The sequence below is a fragment of the Apodemus sylvaticus genome, chromosome 5, assembly GCF_947179515.1.
Source record: "Apodemus sylvaticus chromosome 5, mApoSyl1.1, whole genome shotgun sequence".
NCBI classification, from domain to species: domain Eukaryota; kingdom Metazoa; phylum Chordata; class Mammalia; order Rodentia; family Muridae; genus Apodemus; species Apodemus sylvaticus.
Window position 1 is genome coordinate 73,152,155 of NC_067476.1, and position 20,139 is coordinate 73,172,293.

At 50.6% G+C, this 20,139-nt stretch overlaps 1 protein-coding gene across 4 annotated transcripts; it reads left to right on the forward strand.

Moving 5' to 3' along the window:
- Positions 1-32: 32 nt before the first annotated feature.
- On the forward strand, positions 33-19,599 carry Arhgap1 (Rho GTPase activating protein 1). Of its 4 annotated transcripts, XM_052182970.1 has the most exons (14): positions 82-165; positions 1,431-1,505; positions 3,921-4,078; positions 4,290-4,385; positions 9,878-9,965; positions 15,300-15,431; positions 15,591-15,677; positions 15,834-15,932; positions 16,457-16,564; positions 16,648-16,724; positions 16,878-16,955; positions 17,421-17,549; positions 17,733-17,836; positions 17,974-19,599. In XM_052182970.1, the coding sequence occupies exons 3-14, from the start codon at positions 3,946-3,948 to the stop codon at positions 18,160-18,162; spliced, it is 1,320 nt and encodes a 439-aa protein (XP_052038930.1). In that variant the 5' UTR covers positions 82-165; positions 1,431-1,505; positions 3,921-3,945; the 3' UTR covers positions 18,163-19,599. The 4 variants fall into 4 exon arrangements, with proteins under 4 accessions (XP_052038932.1, XP_052038929.1, XP_052038930.1 ...); XM_052182972.1 differs by lacking the exon at positions 1,431-1,505 and having other exon boundaries at positions 33-165; positions 3,944-4,078; XM_052182969.1 differs by lacking the exon at positions 1,431-1,505 and having other exon boundaries at positions 62-165.
- Positions 19,600-20,139: the final 540 nt, after the last annotated feature.

The window sequence follows — 20,139 nt, forward strand, 5'->3', positions numbered from 1 at the left end:
GAAAGCCATGTTTGGAACGGGCAGCAAGCCGGAAGTAGGTAGAAGATATGGCGGAAGGGGTTGGGGAGCTGCGGGCCCCCGAGGGGGCGGATCCCATTCCCACCTCGGAGCCGGATGTTTGCCGAGCATTGACAGGCGTGGCAAAGGGAGCACTGCCTGAACGCGGTGAGCTGCAGAACGCGGGGTCTCGCTGGGCGTGGTGGTGGGGTGGTAGCGGTGGGGAAGAGCTGCTCTGGTCATCTGAATTAGGGGGGAAAGGGGAAAATTCGAGGCAGTGGCGCGAGGGTGGAATTGGGCCCTAGGGCCTTGGTCTCTTTGCTGCCAGGATTTTGTCTCACTTCGGCGTCTGCAAAGAGAAGACTGCCACTTTCTCTGACTTCTTCCTGTCTTCCGCTAGGCGTAGGCCAAGCCAGAGCAAACCAGTGAGAAGGGGAAGTCTTCCTGATCGGATCTAGCATAGCAGGGAGAGCTAGAAATTAGAGGGAAGTGATCCACATTGTCACTTGATAGGCCACGCTTTCATCTCACTTTCTTGTGAAACGAAATACATTCAATCCGTTGTTTGGTTCTTTGACTCTATGCATACATGATTATAGTTTAGAGTTGGAGTCTTGTAGGATTTGTGTTTTTTCCGGAGTCACAAAATAGTCTGATTCCAGCACCAGCAAATACTGTGACTTCCAGTCGCTATCTCTTTTTTGCCCTGAGATTAGAAGTCTGACTGCCCTTGTGTGGTGCCTCTTTGATCTCTGTGAACTTTGTGACTGACAGTCACTTAAGATTATTGTTGAGGGGATTGACTTTAACCAGGAGACCTCCTCAATCAAACTGGTACTTGTGGATTAAGATCCTGCTTCTGGGTTCTATGATCTAAAGCAGCTTGCTCACCAACCCCCTCCTGGTTCAAACTGTAAAATGGTTTTGATAGCATATGCTGAACTACTAGTGCAGTTGTGAGGTGAATTTGTGCCCATTTCATGGTACAAATGTCTGTTTCCTTCTCCCATTAGGAAATTCATTCATTCATTCATTCATTCATTCATCCAACTAATGACAGAATGTCTACTATGTGCTGAACATTGTTCTGAACGAATTGCTTTGGTATGTGTGTGTGTGTGTGTGTGTGTGTGCTGGAGAGGGAACCAAGCGCTCTGTGTATGCAGGCAAAGTGCTCTACTACAGAGCTATGGACTTAGCCCTTGAAATAGGTTCTTAAGCAATAATGGAGGGTTTGTGAAATCTTTAAAATGCATGCAGGGTTTCCTGGATCTGTTCATTTTTCTTAGTGCAAAAACCCACAAACATCAGAATTTCAGAGTCCCTGTTTTACAAAAGTCAAAGCTTTTGCCTGAAGTGATTTTTAAACACCTTCTAAAGGTAAATGGTTTCACAGGTGGCTGGTATATTTCATTCCCACCATTTTGTGTTAGAATTTCCCTTCCAGGCTTCATCCACCCATTGACCAGCAGATAAACATCCGGGCTCAGAGAAGGTGGCAGAGGCAGGTGAGAGCAGCCAGGAAGCTGGCACTGCTGTGACTTCACTAGTGCAGGAGGCTGTGTGGGAGCTGGAGGTCAGCCCGAGCAGAACTGTCAGGAGAGAAGTTCCCTGTGACAGAGGTGGGGGTCAACTCCAGCTTGCTTCCCCATGGTCTGCCTCTTTCTCCCTCGCACATAGCTCGGCACCTGAACAGGATGAGAAGTGGCAGCTTCTGAACACTGGAGAGTTCTGCTTCTCACAGGAGCCGCTTGCTTCTGTCCATAGGGACAGCTGAGGCCCAGGCAGGAAAGGCGCTTCTCTGGGGTCTTTGCAGTCCCTGATTTATTCAGGACTCTAACCCAGTTTTCCACATTCTTGGCTTCTCGTGTTTGTTTGTTTATTTGTTTGTATTTGGTTTTTTCGAGACAGGGTTTCTCTGTATAGCCCTGGAAGTCCTGGAACTCACTCTGTAGAACAGGCTGGCCTCGAACTTGGAAATCCGCCTGCCTCTGCCTCTGCCTCCCAGAGTTCTGGGGTTACAGGCGTGCGCCACCACTGCCCGGTTGGCTTCTCATTTTTTATATCATACCAGGTACTTACTGTGTAGGGAGAGAATTTTCTTGTGTCTGTGTGAGGGCAGATCCAGGACTCCGTGAACCTGGGCAGTGATAGGAATGGAGAGAAGGCTTTTAAGCAGGAAGAGGCTGCTGGATTCTGTCCTAAAAAGAACCAGTGGCTCTCAACCTTCTTAATGCTGTGATACGTTGTTAATACAGTTAATACAGCTAATACAATGCTATGATGATCCCCCCAACTATAAAATTGTTTTTGTTGATGCATCATAATTGTAATTTTGCCACTGTAATGAATTGTAAATATCAGTGTTTTCCACTGGTCTTAGGCGACCCCTGTGAAAGGGTCAGTTGACCCTAAAAAAGGTTGTGGCCGATAGGTTGAGAACCTTTGAGTTAGAGGCTCCTGTTTGAAGCTGCCCTATAACCTCTTGGTTGAATGGGTCAGAGGTAAATTCCTCACAACTGAAGATTGTCTGGCTGGAGGACAGAGGGTTAAAGGGGGAGTGAAGATCTCGGCTTTGGGCAAAGGCCAATATTACTCACCAAGAGGAATGAATGCATTCCCAGATATGACAGGGCTGTCCTTTGTGTCCCTAGGGAGGAACCTATATTTTGGTGGTCAGCAGAGGTGGTGGATAAGGCTGAGGGACAGGGAAAAAAAAAAGAAAGAGCAAGCAAAAGTGGGGGGGGGGGGAAGGATTTGGTCTTTTGCCTTGAAATCTTGAAACAGTTCTTCTACTGACTCAGTATGTTGCCATGGTAACATGGCAGGTTTTTTTTTTTTTTCCCCTTAGGCCCTGGGAGCTGGTTCACCATTTAGAGCCCTAAGCTGTGATGTGTGCAGGAGTGGAGGTTGTCACGATCCTCTTAGCCCACAGTGATCTCCCGCAGCTCCTCTGTTCCTCCTGCCCCCAGGCCCTTTCTGCTCTTATCTGCCCTGCTGAGTCTCTGACCATATATGTCAGTTTTTTCTGGCGTCAGGAATGCAGCCACTTCTTTGGGGTTGGGCAGATGGGTTGGACTGAAACCTCCTCCCTCACCCCTCTGGTGAGCTCAAGGGAGGTATTTTTCGTGGGGCAGAGAGCAGACAGTGCCACCTGCTTTGGCTAGGACCTGGAACCTGGTTTCAGTGCTGACTCTTCCTTCCCCTTCCTGACAGACCTGTCCTTCAAAGCCTGGCCTCTGTGCTCTAGATGGTAGGAGTGCCTCTTTCCCCTCTGCCCAGTAATCCTTAAGGTACTCTGTTAACCTTGCCACAGTGCAACCGCCGTCTGGTGTCCCTGCAGGTTTAGAGAGGGCCTGGGAGCCTTAGGGACCTGAAAGGAATCTGCTGGGTTGGCAGGTAGATTCCATCCCCTGCTGCTGGCCCTTGGGTGCTAACCCAACTGAACACCTCAGCGGGGCCTTTTTTCTGGAACCCTGTTGCCTCTGGCCTAGAGAGAGACTCGTGCTAGCCAGGGCCCCAGCTGGCTCTTTTCAGACATGGTATTTAGAGGCCCTTAGATTCTTCAGCTCTTGTAACACCTTGGGGCGTGAGGCTTCTGCACTCTAGAATCTCTGAGGAGATGCCCTGGCAGCTGTTACAGCCTTACTTGGTCAGTCAGGTGATAGGCAGCGTGGGACCCTTACTGCCCAGCTGAGGACCTAAGGGAGGTGCTGAGCCGTGCCTCCCACTGCCCCCTCTGCCTTTCCTGGCAACATGCTCTGTGGAACTCTTGGCAGGGTGAGAACTGTTGAGGAATAGGAACAGGGGTGCCAGAAGAGGACAGAAGGGGACAGAGGGGGAGAGAGGGGTCACTGAAAGAATGAGAGAAGTTAAAAGGAAGGTCACTCACTCCCCTCCCACTTCCCGTCTCCCCCACCCAGGCTTCTCTTCGGGTTCTCCTTAGTCATGGACCCTCTGTCAGAGCTGCAGGATGACCTGACCCTGGATGATACCAGCCAAGCTCTGAACCAGTTGAAGCTGGCCTCTATCGATGAGAAGAACTGGCCTTCCGATGAAATGCCGGACTTTCCCAAGTCAGGTGGGCAGCCCAATGTGTCAAGCAGCTGTGACACCACAGAGGGGAGACCCCTTCCCGCGGGAAGTGATTCCAGGGGGTAAGGTTGGGGTAAGGGGTCCAGTCCTAGGGTACAGCCAGGGATGTAAGCCTCACTGGGGCAGGCCAAAGAGGGTGAGTCACAGGGAGAGTGCTGGGCTAGCCCGTGGGTGACTGACATTGGTATGTTCCTCAGATGACTCCAAAAGCAGCTCTCCAGAACCTGTCACACACCTCAAGTGGGATGACCCTTACTACGACATTGCCCGGCACCAGATCGTGGAAGTAGCAGGTAAGCGTGCCGGGGTTGTGCCTCTTTCCTCATAGTGCGTGCCCCTGGCTTAGAGAAGCCTCAAGAAAGAACGGTTTGTAGCCTCTGGTCTGCTCTTGAGCATGTGCACCGCCCCTTATTGAGCATGGACTGGGTTTGATTGGCTCGCACCTGCCACTGCGTCCTCGACCTCTGGTCCCATTGTCTCCCACTGCAGCGTGATGTGGGAGGCATTGGCCTACTAGCGTTGAAGTTAGAAAGCTGAGTTTGATCTCCAGCTCTGCTCTCTGAACTCTGTCCTCACACTGTTGTCAAGAGGATCCTGAGTAGTGGTGTTTGTATGTCAGAGCATCCTGGGAGCTGCCCTGGAGATGGGAATAATGCCAGCTCTTCTGGGGGTTTGCAGTGGCTCTCTGGAACATCAGGCTTCTAGTGGATGTGCTGCCCTGCTGAGAATGGGTGCAGGAACCCTCGAGTTTCTGCCTCAGGGAGCTGCCTCCTGTTCCTAAGGCAAGCCCCAGAAGAGACCTGGAGCAGGGCAGAGCCTCTCAGAGCTTCAGAGAGCTGTCGCTAGCTGTCAGGGCTAGAGGAGGCCATAATGTCTAATGCATTTCCATGGTGCCTGTGTTTCTGATGCTTACCTTGGCCTGGGTTGGAGGGGTTGAATGCTCTCTCTCTCTTCCCCTGCAGAAGCTAGGCAGAGTTCCTTCATGGCCTAGGTGTCTAATGCCTACCCCAGTAGACAGCCTGGTGATCCTGAGGTCAGTCCCGAGACCTCTGTGGGTGTGCCCGTCTGGCAGCAAGCCTTCACTGTGCAGCTTTTTTGTTTGTTTATTTCTGCAGACTGTGGCGAGCCTGAGGGGGCCCAGCCAGGTAGGTGCCAGCTTAGGCTGGCTGCTTGGCCTCCCCTGGCTGTGGCCTCTGGGTCTACGAATCAGTAAGGGCTCTTGGTGGAGGCCGGGACCCCCTTAATTAGCCCTGTTCTAGAGAGTTGGGAGCTGGTGGTGGCTTTGGAAGCCGGAAATTGCAGAGTTTAATGAGAGATGAGATAAGGTGGAGGCTGCGTGGTGACACACCTAAAATCCAGGGAAAGCAGCCTCAGGAAGCTCCTGGGGTAGATGAGGCCTGGATGCACGTGCCCTGGCAGCCCTGGTGGCGGTGTCCCTCTGTGCCTGCCTTGCTGAGGCTTGTTTGAAGAGCCAGGGGTGATTTCTCTGGCACCAGAATTCAGAGAAAGCTCGTTTGGACAAAAGAGTTGGAGCTTGTCATGAACCTCAGTCAACTGTAACTTGGTCCGGGTAGGGTCTTTCCCATGCTGTTCTGGTAACTGTAGACTCTCCAGAAAGGAGGCAAAGAGACCATTATTTATAACATTTTCAGTTTTACAGTGGCTGGTTTCAAGCTTCCAACATAATGTCAAGTGGCTTGCAAAATTCCTAATTAAAAAAAATGAACAAATGTCCGAGCTGTCATCACATACCATGAGCTTCAGTCCTAGCCCCCACCCCCACCCCCACCCCCGCCTTAGATGTCCTTGGCTTGTTCTGCAGTTTGTAGTCAGCAGTACCCAGAAAGCCTGCTAGAGTTGCCGTCCTGACTGATACCCAGATACCCATGCTGCCCCGATTGGTATCTGGGGAATGCAAAGGCCTGGCTCTCAGGCTCTCGGTCCTCCACCCCTGATCAGTAGGCCCTCCCCCAGAGCCCTAGAGAACGCACGGCTGACAGCCCCACTTCTCTCTGAAGGTTCCAGGGCAGGAACAGTTCCAATCTCGTCTGATAGCAGGTAAGAGAGTTCCCGTGTGCTTGATGTAGCAGCCACCTGCTTGCTAGCAGACTTGGTACTGTAGCTCCCCGTGGCAAGTCAGAGGACAGGGCCTAGACCTTACTGCTCCTGCCCTCACCCCGAGCTCACTGTCCAACTCCTGCTGGTTTCCTTTGATCCCTTGCTGTCCTGGCTTTTTTCGGTGTGCATTCCTAGATTAGCCTCTCAGTCAGTATTAAAGCCTTGGTGAGGAAGAGCCCTCCTCCATCCTGGGAGCACTCATTATAACACAGGGGTGTTAACTCTGTGGGTGGTAGAATTCTTACCCAGAATGGGCATGGCTCTGGGTTCCAATTTCAGTACTGGGAAACAAAAAAAAGTAGAGTGGAATAGGTCCTAATACTAGTTATAGGCTTCTTGGACCCCTCTAGAGCCACCAGGGTGTTATTTTTTCTGTAGAAAAGATGCACCTCCCTTTGTAATAGATTTTATAGAATATATTTTCCTTTCTTTTTCGATGAGTGTATTATGGTTACTCACAAAAGCACGGATGGAGTGTTGCCACTTCTGTGGCCAGCTGAGAGGTGGAACAGCGTGCTCCTGGCCCGCTGCCTTAACGTCGCGTTGACACTTTACATTCCAGAACTCTCAGACCCTCTGCCTCGGCTCAGTCCTGACTCTTCCAGCCAGGGAGAGTTAGGGTAGGCCTTTTTCTTGGGGTAGGAGCTGCAAAGAATGGCGTCAGGTCCCCCCCCCCCCCCCCCCCCCCCCCCCCCCCCCGCCCTCCACTTCAGCCTTACACCTGCCTTCCAGCCATTCCTCTTTGGAGATGCAGATAGGCAAGTGATGCGCCCTCTGCAGGCCCGGCAGGAGGACCAGGATTTCTGAACTTGTGGCTGAGCTGCCAGTCTAAGTCTGTGTCTCTGCCCCTGCTGTGCTGCGTTTCCTGCCCCTGACAGAGCCAGGGAAGTAAGTGAGGGTAGGAACTTAGCTCTGAGCCCTGCAGCTGGCCCAGAGCTGCTCGCACCCAGGCCTTCAACACAGACCTGCCTCCGTCCCGGTGTGGTGAGCACATACCTGTAATACACATGGAATCCTGACGCAGTCCAAGGCAGAGGAGCTACAGATTTAGGCCAGCTGGAACTACATATCAACAGCCTTCCCTCTGCCCCCTCTCTTTTGGTTTTTTGAGACAGGGTTTCTCTGTGTAGTCCTGGCTATCCTGGGACTTGCTCTATAGACCAGGCTGGTGTCAAACTCACAGAGATCCACCTGCTTCTGCCTCCTAGTGCTGCCTGGCCTAACAACCTGTATCAAAGACAAAGCAAATGAGCAAAAGCCTGCTGATACAAGTGCATGTTAAGGATTCTGTCTAGAAAAATTTCTCGCCAACTTCAGGAAACTCGCTGCCTAACACACGTAACCATCAAATACAAGTTGAGAAATGAAACTGCACGCCATGTGAGCCGCATCTTTGTGAAGGCTCAACACTTACGACTGTTACCCGGGGGGTCTTGAACTTGTAGGCACCCGTGACTCTCCCACCACGGTGTTCTAAGCAGCTGGGATGATAGGTGCATGTCACTACACGTCTGTCAGGTGTCAGGACTCACCGAGTGCAGTGCCTGCCGGGAGCACATCTAAGGCAGCCCTGCCTCCGGGCTGCTCGTGAGACACTGACACGGTGCGTGTTAGGATTCATTGGGAAACGGAGCGTGAACAGCTACACAGAAGAGTGGCAGGGATGGCTGGCGGTTAGTGCTTAGCCATGGGAAAAGCCAGCTCTCCTGTTGGGAAGGTGAAGGCAGATGTGTGTGTTGAGTCTCCCAGGTCCAGAGTGGCCAGTTCGGAATAGAACTGTGTGGAGAAAGGCCTGACAGAAGCAACACACGTCTGGGGTGCCGGGTTTCCAGAGCTTCTGTGAGAGGTGTGCTTGGTGCAGCCCGAGAGATGAGGCCAGCACTCAGGCCTGTGCGCCATTTGAAGGAATTTCATTTTTTGAGATAGGATGTCATGAAACCCACCCTGGCCTTGAACTTATGATGTAGCTGGTCCTTGCTTTGAATTCCTGATTCCCCTGCTTCTACCTTCCAGTGCTAGGAATATAGTCTAGGGCTCTTGATCGGATTTGTTTTCTCTGCCAACTAAAGAATTAAAAGGTAGAAAAAAAATCTCACAAGTAGGCGTGGAGAAATGTCCACTGCACGCCGCAGGCAGCAGCAGTCAGAATCCGCAGATGGAAAAGCTTGTTTATTGGAGGTGAGGAAACACCCGCAGAAGACACGCTGAGAAAAAGACCCTCTGAAGCAGAGGGGGTGCTCAGAAAGCTGAAAGCGCCAGGCTCTTCTCCAGGCTGGGCTTTGTAACGCTCTGAAGAGCTTTCTTCCCCTCATTTGGGGTTGGTCAGTTTGAAGCAGACAGGAGGGTTGATTGGCCCACAGCTGTTACATAACATGTCCTGATCAGACCTTGACCTTGCTGAACCAGGCCATCAGCCTCCCACTAAAGGGGAAAGCCTACCAGGCCTTCAGTTAAAGCTGCCAGGCTTTTACCTCAAGTAAGGAGGGTGAGGAAGAAGCTGGCTGACCTGGAAATTCGCCATCTTTATTATCTACCCATGACCCCCTATCTCATTGCTGCCAGGAGTCTAACTCCTAGTCTCTCACTGGGATTACGCATGTGTGCTGCCATGTCTGGCTTCCAGTTTAAGGGATGTTTACAGGACCAGGTCCACAGATTCTATTTGAGGTGGGGGTGAGGGGGAACACCCAGACAAGTGTTCCTCAAGTGTGGAGGTAGCATTGGGGGCAACACATACAGTCCTCCAGGGTTGGATGGTAGGGCAGATTGAGGAGGAGGACAGCTTTCTGGGCTCAGTGGGATGGACCTGAGGTGCTGACACGAGAAGTTCTTTGGAGACCCCTGACCAGGCTCTTTCGGAGCCAACAAAGCTTGATGTTGCTTCTGGTGGAGCCATGAGGTTGAGGGCTTATCCAGTAGCATTGAAGGCTGAGAGGCTGCTAGGATCAGGGCGTTCACCCATTAGGGGCCAGGCTACTGTAGCCACACTTGAGAAGCCACCGCCTGCTCTCCCACTCAGCCCTGTCTCAGCCTAGAGAAGAGTAAGAAAAGGACCCGCCCCTGTGTAAGTCTGTGATCTGTATTCCTGATGATGACTGTGAAGAACAAGGAAGCTACTTTTACCATGGTATTGATGACGGCAGACTCACAGTTGAGAAAGAGAGTTGGGGAGGGCTGAAGGGTCAGCGGGGAAGACCTGGGAGGACTGGGGATTGAGTGTGTTCAGGTTTCATGATAGAAAATTCTCAAAAATCAGTACAAATCAGAATGAGAAAAAAAGCAAGGTTAAAAGGTTTTGGGAGGAGCCAGGCGGTGGTGGCACATGCCTTTAATCCCATCACTTGGGAGGCAGAGACAGGTGGATTTCTGAGTTCGAGGCCAGCCTGGTCTACAGAGTGAGTTCTAGGACAGCCAGGGCTACACAGAGAAACCCTGTCTCGAAAACAAAAATAAAAAAAAAAAATCAAAAACAAAATAAATAAAGTTTTTGGGAGGTTGTCCCAGTTCAGTGCCCCTGAAAGCAACCGTACCCAGCATGCTCTTGAGGAAGGGACATGGATTCTCAAGCCCCGACCCTCGCTGGCACGGCCCCTGGTTGGTTTCTAAGCTCCACCCACCACTCTGGTTCACCTGTCACCCATGACACTCCATCTTTCTTCACACTCAGGTGATGATAAGTATGGGCGGAAGATCATTGTATTTAGTGCTTGCCGGATGCCCCCCAGCCACCAGTTGGACCACAGCAAGCTCCTGGGGTGAGTACCTGTGGGAAGTGGACTGGGACCTCTCTAGAGCCTGAGTAGCCTGGAGCCATTTTCCTGAATCTCTTCTTCACCCTGGGCACCAGGTCTCCGTCCTTAATGCCACCCGCATCCCACGAGCACTTGACAAGGCGTCAGAGTCCTCAAGCCTGACCTTGGCAGGTGTCTCAGAGCATTATCTCTCATCATTCAAAGAAGATAATGAATTGTGTGGCCTCTGTCCTGACAGAAGTGAGATAATGCACCAGAAAATAATCTTGAAAAGTAAATATATTCAAATATGTAAGCTATGGTATTTCTGATGTAATCATGGTTCTTAATCATTTCTATTTATCATCATAAGTAGCATTATCTTACTTTGTGCCAAGTTTGCTGTCAATGGTTTTTTACCTGTGGGGCGTCTTCTTACCATATGTGTATGTTAGGATCTCTCCTAGCACAAGGCCGAAGGCTGCTTGGGTTACTCACCGTTCTGTTGCTGTCCGCAGACACCATGACCAAGGCAGCTCCTAGAAAAGAAAGCATTTAATTGGGGGCTTGCTTAGAGTTTCAGAGGGTTAGACTGTTGTCATCATGGTGGGGAGCATGAGCACGTACAGGGCAGGCTGGAGAAGTAGCTGAGTGTTACCTTCTGATCTGTTGGCGACAGGCAAGCAGACACACATGCAGACATGCTCAGACATGCAGACATGCAGGCAAACAGACACACATGCAGACATGCTCAGACATGCAGGCAAGCAGACACACATGCAGACATGCAGGCAAGCAGACACACATGCAGACATGCAGGCACACATGTAGACATGCAGACATGCAGGCAAGCAGACACACATGCAGAATGCAGGCAAGCAGACATACATGCAGACATGCAGGCAAGCAGACACACATGCAGACATGCAGGCAAGCAGACACACATGCAGACATGCAGGCAAACAGACACACATGCAGACATGCACAGTCAGCTCTTCCACAGGACCCCGCTTCAATCCTGGCAACCATGTGGCTGCTAACAAGAGCCTGTGACTCCAGTTCCAGGGGATCTGATGGGTTTTACTGGCTTCCACAAGTCCTGCATGCATATGATACACACACTCCAGCAGGCAAAACACCCATACACATAAAATAAAAATAATAGCTTAAAAAAAAGATACTTCCTCCAGCAAGGCCACACCTCTGATCCTTCTAATCACCCTCAAACACTTTTACTCTCGGGTGACTAAGGATTCAAATACATGAACCTGTAGGGCATTCTCCTTCAAACCGGCAGTGTTTAAATGCAGCCGGTGGCAGGCCCTCATCTGGCCTGTCGCTACTGAGCCAGCACTGGGTCCGCAGCAGGGACCCATCAAGGCACGTGGCGTCATCCAAACAAGTGGAGCAGAAACTGCCTCAGAGTGACCGTGACCGGTGTGTACTTTACCCTGACCAGATTAAAGTGTTCTCTAAAATGTCAAGTGTACACACCGCCTACAACAGCTCCTTGACTTCCTGGCTGTTGTGCACATGTGGCTGTAGTGGCCTCGGACAGGCTGGAGGACCACAGAAAAAAGGCTCAGCTGGGGGCTGGTGAGGCAGAAGCTCATTCCTTGTGCTGTGTCTATAAGGCCTCAGGTGCTGTCTATCCATCTGTTCCTCCCTCTCTCCCTCCCTCCCTCCCTTCCTCTCTCTCTCTCTCCCCACTTGTGACTTCTCTTTTCTTGGCTCCTTAGATGGAGCAGGCAGAGTCTTGGAGGCCCACCACATGTCCAGCCAGGAATATTCACCCTAGAGTTCAGCCTAAGAAGGATGAGTTTCAAACCCCCTCCTGCCTGGTTTCTGTGGCCAGGTATAAGGTCCAGTGAGGAGGGGCTGGAGAGATGGCTCAGTGGTTAAGAGCACTGACTGCTCTTCCAAGGTCCTGAGTTCAAATCCCAGCAACTACATGGTGGTTCACAACCATCTGTAATGAGATCTGATACCCTCTTCTGGTGTGTCTGGAGACAGCTACAGTGTACTTACATATAATAAAATAAATAATAAAAAAAAAAGGTCCAATGAGGGGAAATCATAGGCAATTGGAAAGCACCTAGTTTTCGGGGTAGTTGCTGAGGAAGCTGCGCCTGTCTGGGGTTTTCCTTTAGTTTCAAGAATCCCTGGGCAATTTGCTGCTGCCTGTCCTCCTTCCATTCACAGACACAGACATACATCATACATACCACACACACACACACCACTGAGAGACACACACACTACACAGACGTACACCATACACACACCATACAGACATATACCATACATATACCATACACACCACATGGATACACACACACACACACACACCACACAGACATAGAGACACACAATACCACATAGACATACACATATCACAGGCACAAACACACCATACACAGACACATATCACACACATAGACACATAGAAATATACACCACACAGACACATATCTCACAGACACATACCATATACACACACACACACATATATATATATACACATACACCCACACACACACACCCACAAAGACACACAGGCATATACCACGCACATACAGACATATACCACACAGACACATACCACACACACACAGAGACAGACACACCATCTTATTCCCTACCTCCCCACCACACACATACACACATCACACATAAATACCACACACACTACACATACATACCACATACACACCACACACACATATAGACACACTTCTCTCACACACACACCATCCCATTTCCTACTTCCCCACCACCTCCACACATACACTTTCACAAACCATATATAGCACACACATACCACACACCACACAGACACACCATGTACTACACACACACACACACACACACACCCTGCCTGGTCACCATCCCTGCTGAGAGCAGACTGTGCTTCCACTGGCTCTGTCTGCCCTGGTTTCAGTCCTATTACATCAGACTTGGCTTTCTCCACTCCCCACCCAGATCTAGGAGGTTGAAATGGAAAAATTCATGAAACTTGGAATCAAAAGAGCAGTTGAACTTGAGCTCTGTATTTTAGCTAGCTGTGTGCTCAGAGGCAGTTCTCCGAGTACTGTATACATGATGCTTTCCGCATAGAGTTGTTGTGGGTAATAGTGAAATCCATCCTATATACTTTTAGAGTATTATAATTTTGGGAAGTTAAAAATATAGAAGTAGTTACTCAGGAAAAACAACAAATATAAATTTATGAAGTCTCACAGACCTGTTACCTGGAAAGAAAACCAGGGTATTCAGTTTTATTATATAATTTTTTCATCTTCTATGTCTACAGCATTCTCAAAGACATCCTTAAAAACATGTTATTTAGCGGGGTGGTGATGGTGCATGCTTTTAATCTAATCCCAACACTCGGGAGGCGGAGGCAGGTGGATCTCTGTAAGCTCAGGGCCAGCGTGGTCTACAGAGAGTTCTAGGACAGTCAAGGGTGCACAAAGAGACCATGTCTCAAAAAACAAGAACATGAACAAAACCCCCATTATTTAGCTGGGCATAGTGGGTGCACACCTTTAATCCCAGCACTTGGGAAACAGAAGCAAGTAGATGTCTATGAGTTCTAGGCCAGCCTGGTCTACATAAGAAGTTCCAGGCCAGACTCTTCATACAGTGAAACCCTGTCTTTCTTCTTACCACACAGAAACCCCACACAGAACATGTTATTTTTTTTCACCTTCTGTACTAATATGCACATAGAAAAGTAAACAAACTGTGTACTACTTTTTTTCTTTTAAAGGCAGCTCCCATTTTGTTTTGCAAGCTGACCTTAAACACCAGGTCTTAAGTGACTCTCTGCTTCAGCCTCGAGTGCCATGGCACCAGTTTCCTGTGAATTTGCTGATGCATGGCTTCAGAGCCAGCGCTTGGGAAGCTTATGAAGGAGGATTCTGAGTTCCAGGCATGTCCTGGGCTACAGAGCGGGACCGTGTTTCAGAGAAACCTAAACATAAAACAAAACAGAAACTCCATGCCTGTCAGCGTCCCCCACCCCACCCTGCTTCCAGTTTGCTCTTGCAGAGTCTGCCCCAGGGATGACCATGGTTCTGATGCCTGTAGACGCATCCTGTGAGATGTCTATTTATAGATGTCCCATGATTTCTTGAGCCAGTCTCCTGATACTGGAGGATTTGCTGGCTGCTCATTTGTTGTTTTTTCCATAATAAAACTCTGGAATGAACAGTCTCCTACAAGAGTGCTTCTGCTCCTCTCGGTTTCCTCAGGAAAGAGTCCTGAACATGTGACCAGAGATGGCGAGCGCGGCCCAGCTTCTGACAGGCATCTCTTTATTGCACACAAAGGTCATGGCAGGGATCCATGGATGAGGGTGTCTACTTTAGTGTCATCTTTGCTGTTTTCCGAATTTCAAATGCCATCTTTTTATGGGACAGCCCTTTGTAAACAACAGAGTGCTCACTATGGAAGTGTGGATAAGGGCTCAAGTATTCCTGGTTTAATAGTGATCAGAATCTGTGGTTACCTAGCATTGGTACTAGGTACCTGTGTTGGTCCAGCTCTGCACCCTGGGACTAATCCTCAGGCCTGGACTCTGTCAGGTCGTCCATCTGGGCACTCAGTCCAGCCACTGGGCACTCTCTCAGACATTCCCTCCTCTTGGATGTACTTAGCATTCTGCCTGTGCAGCATAGACTGGCTTCTCTACTAGAGCCAAGGAGCTGATTGTCCGTCTCCTAACATCTTACCCTAGGCTTTTCCCCTTCTCCCTATTGTTCATTACTTCCAAACTTTCCAGTATGTTCAATGTGAGAGCGTGTGTGAGTGTGTGTGTGTGTGGGGGGGGTGGCTTGGTGTGTGTGTGCACTTGACCTCTGATTGCCTTCAGTGGTACAATGTGTTAGCGTTCGCTTCAGTTGTTATGAGGAAAGAATGAGGTATTGGAGGTACTTGGCAAACACTAAAAGCTTTTACCAATAACAGACTGTCCTTGTCACTGACTCATGGAGATCCTGAGAAAACTATGTCAACCCCTTTTTACTGTGGATATACAGCCCAGCCTGCCGCTCAGGGCTCAAAGTGAGGGCTGCTTGCCTAGGTCCTCCTCCATCAGGCCCACCCTCTACCTCCTTCCAGGACAGTGGCTGTGGGTTACATAGCCAGACGGTAGCAGGGAGGGTCTGTGGAGAAGGAAGCCATGATGCAAGCACTGGTTTCTACGGTAACAGGCCACACCTGTTGTGCAGAGGACAGGTCTGAGCAGGTCTTTTATGTGTTTATGATGTTAGATATTAAACCTGTGGCTCACATATGCTAGGTAACTGCTCTACCACGGAGCCACAACCCCAGTCCTGGGCATTTCTCTTAAAGGTACTTGAAACACACACTGGACCAGTATGTGGAGAGTGACTACACACTCCTGTACCTGCACCATGGCCTGACCAGTGACAACAAGCCCTCCCTCAGCTGGCTACGGGATGCCTACCGAGAGTTTGACCGCAAGTGGGTCGGGACATAGGGATGGGCTCCTGAGCCAGGGTGGCCAGCTCTGGGCTCTGGGTGGCTCTCCTAGTTGGGAGCTCCATCCATGTCAATGGATGCAGGACCCCAACAGCCCCGCCCCTCGCTCCACCGTTTACAAGATTCCCACTTGGCCTGCAGGTACAAGAAGAACATCAAGGCTCTGTACATCGTGCACCCGACCATGTTCATCAAAACTTTGCTCATCCTCTTTAAGCCCCTCATCAGGTGAGCAGGCCACAATGGGCCATGGAGTCTCTCATGCACCCCTCACACAGCAAGCAAATTCCCAGGGTGGTCAGCTTGGGGTGAAACCTGTCCACAGGGAGGGCCAAGGCCTACCCTGAGACCCAGCCTGACCCAGATCCTTCCTTCCACCTCCAGTTTCAAGTTTGGACGGAAGATCTTCTACGTGAATTACCTGAGTGAGCTGAGTGAGCACGTGAAGCTGGAGCAGTTGGGGATCCCTCGCCAAGTGCTGAAGTGAGACGCCGGGCGGGCCCAGAGGCCGGCATGGGGGTGCCTGTGGGTGCACTGGCTCAGCTGTGTGGTTTGTTGTTTGGGAGGCAGAGTAACCTGGGTGGGAGTCAGGAGTCTGGAGAACCCAGGGAAACTGGAAAAAGGCAGTGTCATGATCTACAGACAGATCAAACCCCATTTCTGTCACAAGGTGTTGACTGAATCTCTTTAGAATGTCTTTCACTGTGTTTCATCAAGCGGAACTATTTTGAGGACATATGAAATAACCCATGTAAAGTCCCGCAGTAAAGGCTTGATAAAGTTGGCTACAAGACAGAGCCTAAGCTGGGTGTCCCACGCCTTTAATCCCAGCACTTGGGAGGCAGAGGCAGGCGAATTTCTGAGTTCGAGGCCAGCCTGGTCTACAGAGTGAGTTCCAGGACAGCCAGAGCTACACAGAGAAATCCTGTTCCAAAAAACCAAAAAAAAAAAAAAAAAAAAAAAAAAGACAGAGCCTAGGCCTGACCCTTGTTCCACTGCTCCCCTAGGTATGATGATTTCCTCAAATCCACACAAAAGAGCCCTGCAACAGCTCCCAAGCCCATGCCACCGCGGCCCCCCCTGCCAAATCAGCAGTTTGGGGTCTCCTTACAGCAGTGAGTATGCTAAGGCCAGGCAGGCCTGGGCTGGGGGGCTGGACCAGCATGCAGAATCCTGGCTCACTCCTCTGCTCCCACAGCCTCCAGGAGAAGAACCCAGGCCAGGAGCCCATTCCCATTGTGCTCAGGGAGACAGTCGCCTACCTGCAGGCTCATGGTGAGTGCCACCTTGTCACCCAGCTGCCCTTGAGAAACTGGCCAGGGCATAGAAAAGTGCACTCCCAGTGACCCTTGGAACTCCAAGATTGATGTGGTAGGGAAGGGATCCATTCCCCAGAGCGCTGAAACTCACCAGCCCCTTGTTTTCCAGCTCTCACCACCGAGGGCATCTTCCGGAGGTCTGCTAACACCCAGGTTGTACGGGAAGTGCAGCAGAAATACAATATGGGTGAGCGGACCAGACCCTAGAGCTAGTCCAGACTGTCTGCGCACATTGATTGTGTGTGTGTGTGTGTGTGTGTGTGTGTGTGTGTGTGTGTGTGTGAAGATGAGGCATGTTGTGAATGTGAGGGCTGTAAGCATGTCCCAGATTTTCTTCTTGTCAGAAGTTTCTGCGTCCTTTGGTGTGACCACATAGGTCCTGGCTTCTCTCTGGATGTTGTAGGCTTGCTGCCTCCCGCTTGGTGGCTGTAGCCTTGGGTTCAAGCTCATTTAGAGGAAAGGAGTAATTGTCCTGTGTGGCAGTGACCTCGTGCTCTAGGTGGTCTGAGTTGTCCCTTGTGACAGAAGATGAGAGGCAGATGTACTGGGGTCCTGGGAAAAGGCAGCTCGTGCCGTGGACAAGGCTGAGGCCCGGGGCCTGCTGGCCTCTGGCTTGTCCAGTGCTCTCTCCATCTTGCTCTCCTCCCTGAAGGGCTGCCTGTGGACTTCGACCAGTACAATGAGCTGCACCTGCCGGCCGTCATCCTCAAGACATTCCTTCGGGAGCTTCCGGAACCCTTGCTAACTTTTGACCTCTACCCCCACGTTGTGGGCTTCCTCAGTGAGTTCTCTCTTTCCTCCTCAGCTATGCAAATCCTTTGGAACTGAGCTTCCTCTTACCCTGCCCTACAGGCTTGTGGGCATAAGAAGCTCCCAGGAATTTCATTTGGGGCTCCCGCTAAGCTCAGACAGGGTTTCCAAGGCTGGTGCTGTGCATGGGAACCTAGTCCTCCATTCCTCACAGCTATTGATGAAAGCCGGAGAGTGGAGCTAACACAGCAGGTTCTTCAAACTCTGCCGGAGGAGAACTACCAGGTGCTTCGTTTCCTGACTGCCTTCCTGGTGCAGGTGAGATGCCCTCGGCCTCCTCTGCCCACCTGGTGAGGGGGAGGAGATGCTGTCACTGCTCGGATGCCCTGGATGTGGGGACTGGGAGGAGGAGGCGGGGACCATAGAGTCTATCTGTAGCCCCTTTCCTTCCACAGATTTCTGCCCACTGTGACCAGAACAAGATGACCAACACTAACTTGGCTGTAGTCTTCGGCCCTAACCTGCTCTGGGCTAAGGATGCTGCCATCACCCTCAAGGCCATTAATCCCATCAACACCTTCACTAAGTTCCTCCTGGATCACCAAGGGGAATTATTCCCCAGCACAGATGCCCAGGGGGTCTGAGCTCAGCCCCCACCTCCAGCCCCTTCTCTGGCAGCCCGAGTTGGACATGTCCTCCTGGCATTAACCTTACTGGAGTCCCGGGCTCTTGCCTAGGAAGGGGCCCTGAACCCCAGGAGATGGAAGTCGGAACCCACTAACTGGGAAGCCCCTCCTATCCCTCTCCATCCAACCTTACCGGCCCTGGAGGCCTCTGTTACCGTAAGACATTTTCTTTGCCTTATACCTCTCACTGCCTCTCTGGTTGCTGGGCTTGGCTCTTCTAGGATTCAGCCACAGTAAACCTTTTCCTTTGTCCTGTTTCCCTGGCAACTGTAGAAGGCTACATCACTGCCGGCTGTGCTGGTAGCTGGGGCTGGTCCTCTCATTCCTGATTGCTAGGAAGTGAGCGTTGGCTTGTGTGCCTCCTTACTCATAGGGATGACAAGACCAGAGTTGGCCAGTCATTTCTGCCTCCTGGGTCTGTCCTTCCCCAAGTGGTACTGCCCCCAGTGTGTCCTAGTCCCTTATTTCTGCCACACTTGTTACCTTGGATACAAGACTCAGAATCTGAGCATCAATTGAAATGGCCCTGTCCAGTCCCAGGGAGAGCCGTAGTGTCTAGTAGGATGTGTCAGCAGTCCTGGCCCTCCATGCCTTCCCTGCATTCTCATGTGCACAGATGTTCAGCCAAAGGCCATAGTAGGTCTTTCTGGTGTGGAGTTACTTTGATCCCTTTTCTAGCCAGAGATACTAATGCCTCAGGACCCATGGTAGATCTCACCTTCTGCCTGGGAACTCTTGGAGAGCTAGAGCGCAGAATCTCTTAAGACCAACAGAGGTTTTACTAATAGATCAGCCCAGCTGGGTCGGTTCTAGCAGCTCCCTTAGGGGAGTATAGTGGCCCCAGCCCTCCTGTCTTTCAGAAATCCTGAGCCCCAGAGAGGATTGGTAGCTTTCATTCTGTTCCTAATGAAGCCTTGTGACCCTCTTCCCAAAGTCCACTCCCTAATGGCAGGGAGGTACCTGCAGTGACCCTGTCCTACTAGTGTGGCCAGGCATGAGAGCTCCAGAGATGGTCCTGGTGGCTACTGTGGGATCTGTACTGAGCTCTTGTAGATGAGGCTGGGTGTGACCTCACTGGCTCTTTCCTGCACCACTGTTGTCTCAGGTCTCTGGTGCCTCAAGCGCTGCTGTCAGTCCCTGGTCTCTCACCTGACCCAGCTTAAGCCACTCTGCTTTTGCCCACATTTTTTTTTTTTATCAAGTGTTGCTACACTCCATTAACTGAGGAGCCTTTTGGACCTCTTGTTTTTCTCCTTCCATGGCCCTGTCAGTCTGTGGCTGGGACTGCTCTTACTGGGAATCCAATGTTCACATACACCACAATTTCCTTGGCACCAATCATGTATTTTACTGTTTGCACTTTTTGTATTTCAATAAAAATGTAAATGAAAAATACCCATCTGGCTGTTTAGGAAGTAAGTCCCTGAAGTTCAGAACCAGACGGGAAGTGTGTAGTTGAGAAAGAGAGCTTTAGGAAGTCCCCTCCTCAGTCCATCTGCTGTCTGCTTAATTTTCTTGGAGAAATGTGAACAAACCTGTACTCTAGATAAGGCACCAATGAATGTCAAAAAAAAAAACCAAAACAAAAAATCCCAAGTCCTCCTGGTGGATGGTGACCTCAAGAAGCTGTATTACAGAGGACTCAGAACTGCAGAGATGGGGTCCCTCCTTGAGTCAGTCTTCATCTCCTATACACTTGTCTACTGCCTTCCAGAATCACATGCAACTGGGGTAGAATATATATATATAGTGCAGGTGTAGGCTCTGTTGAAGGTCTAATGACCCTACCCATATTCCCTGTACCCCTACTTCAAAAGTGTGTGTGTGTGTGTGAATTGTTTTTCCCTTCCATTTATGTAGATCCAGTGGAACAAGCTCAGGTTGTCAGATCTGCACCACTAACTCTTTAAATTGAACTATTTTGTAGCCTGTCTA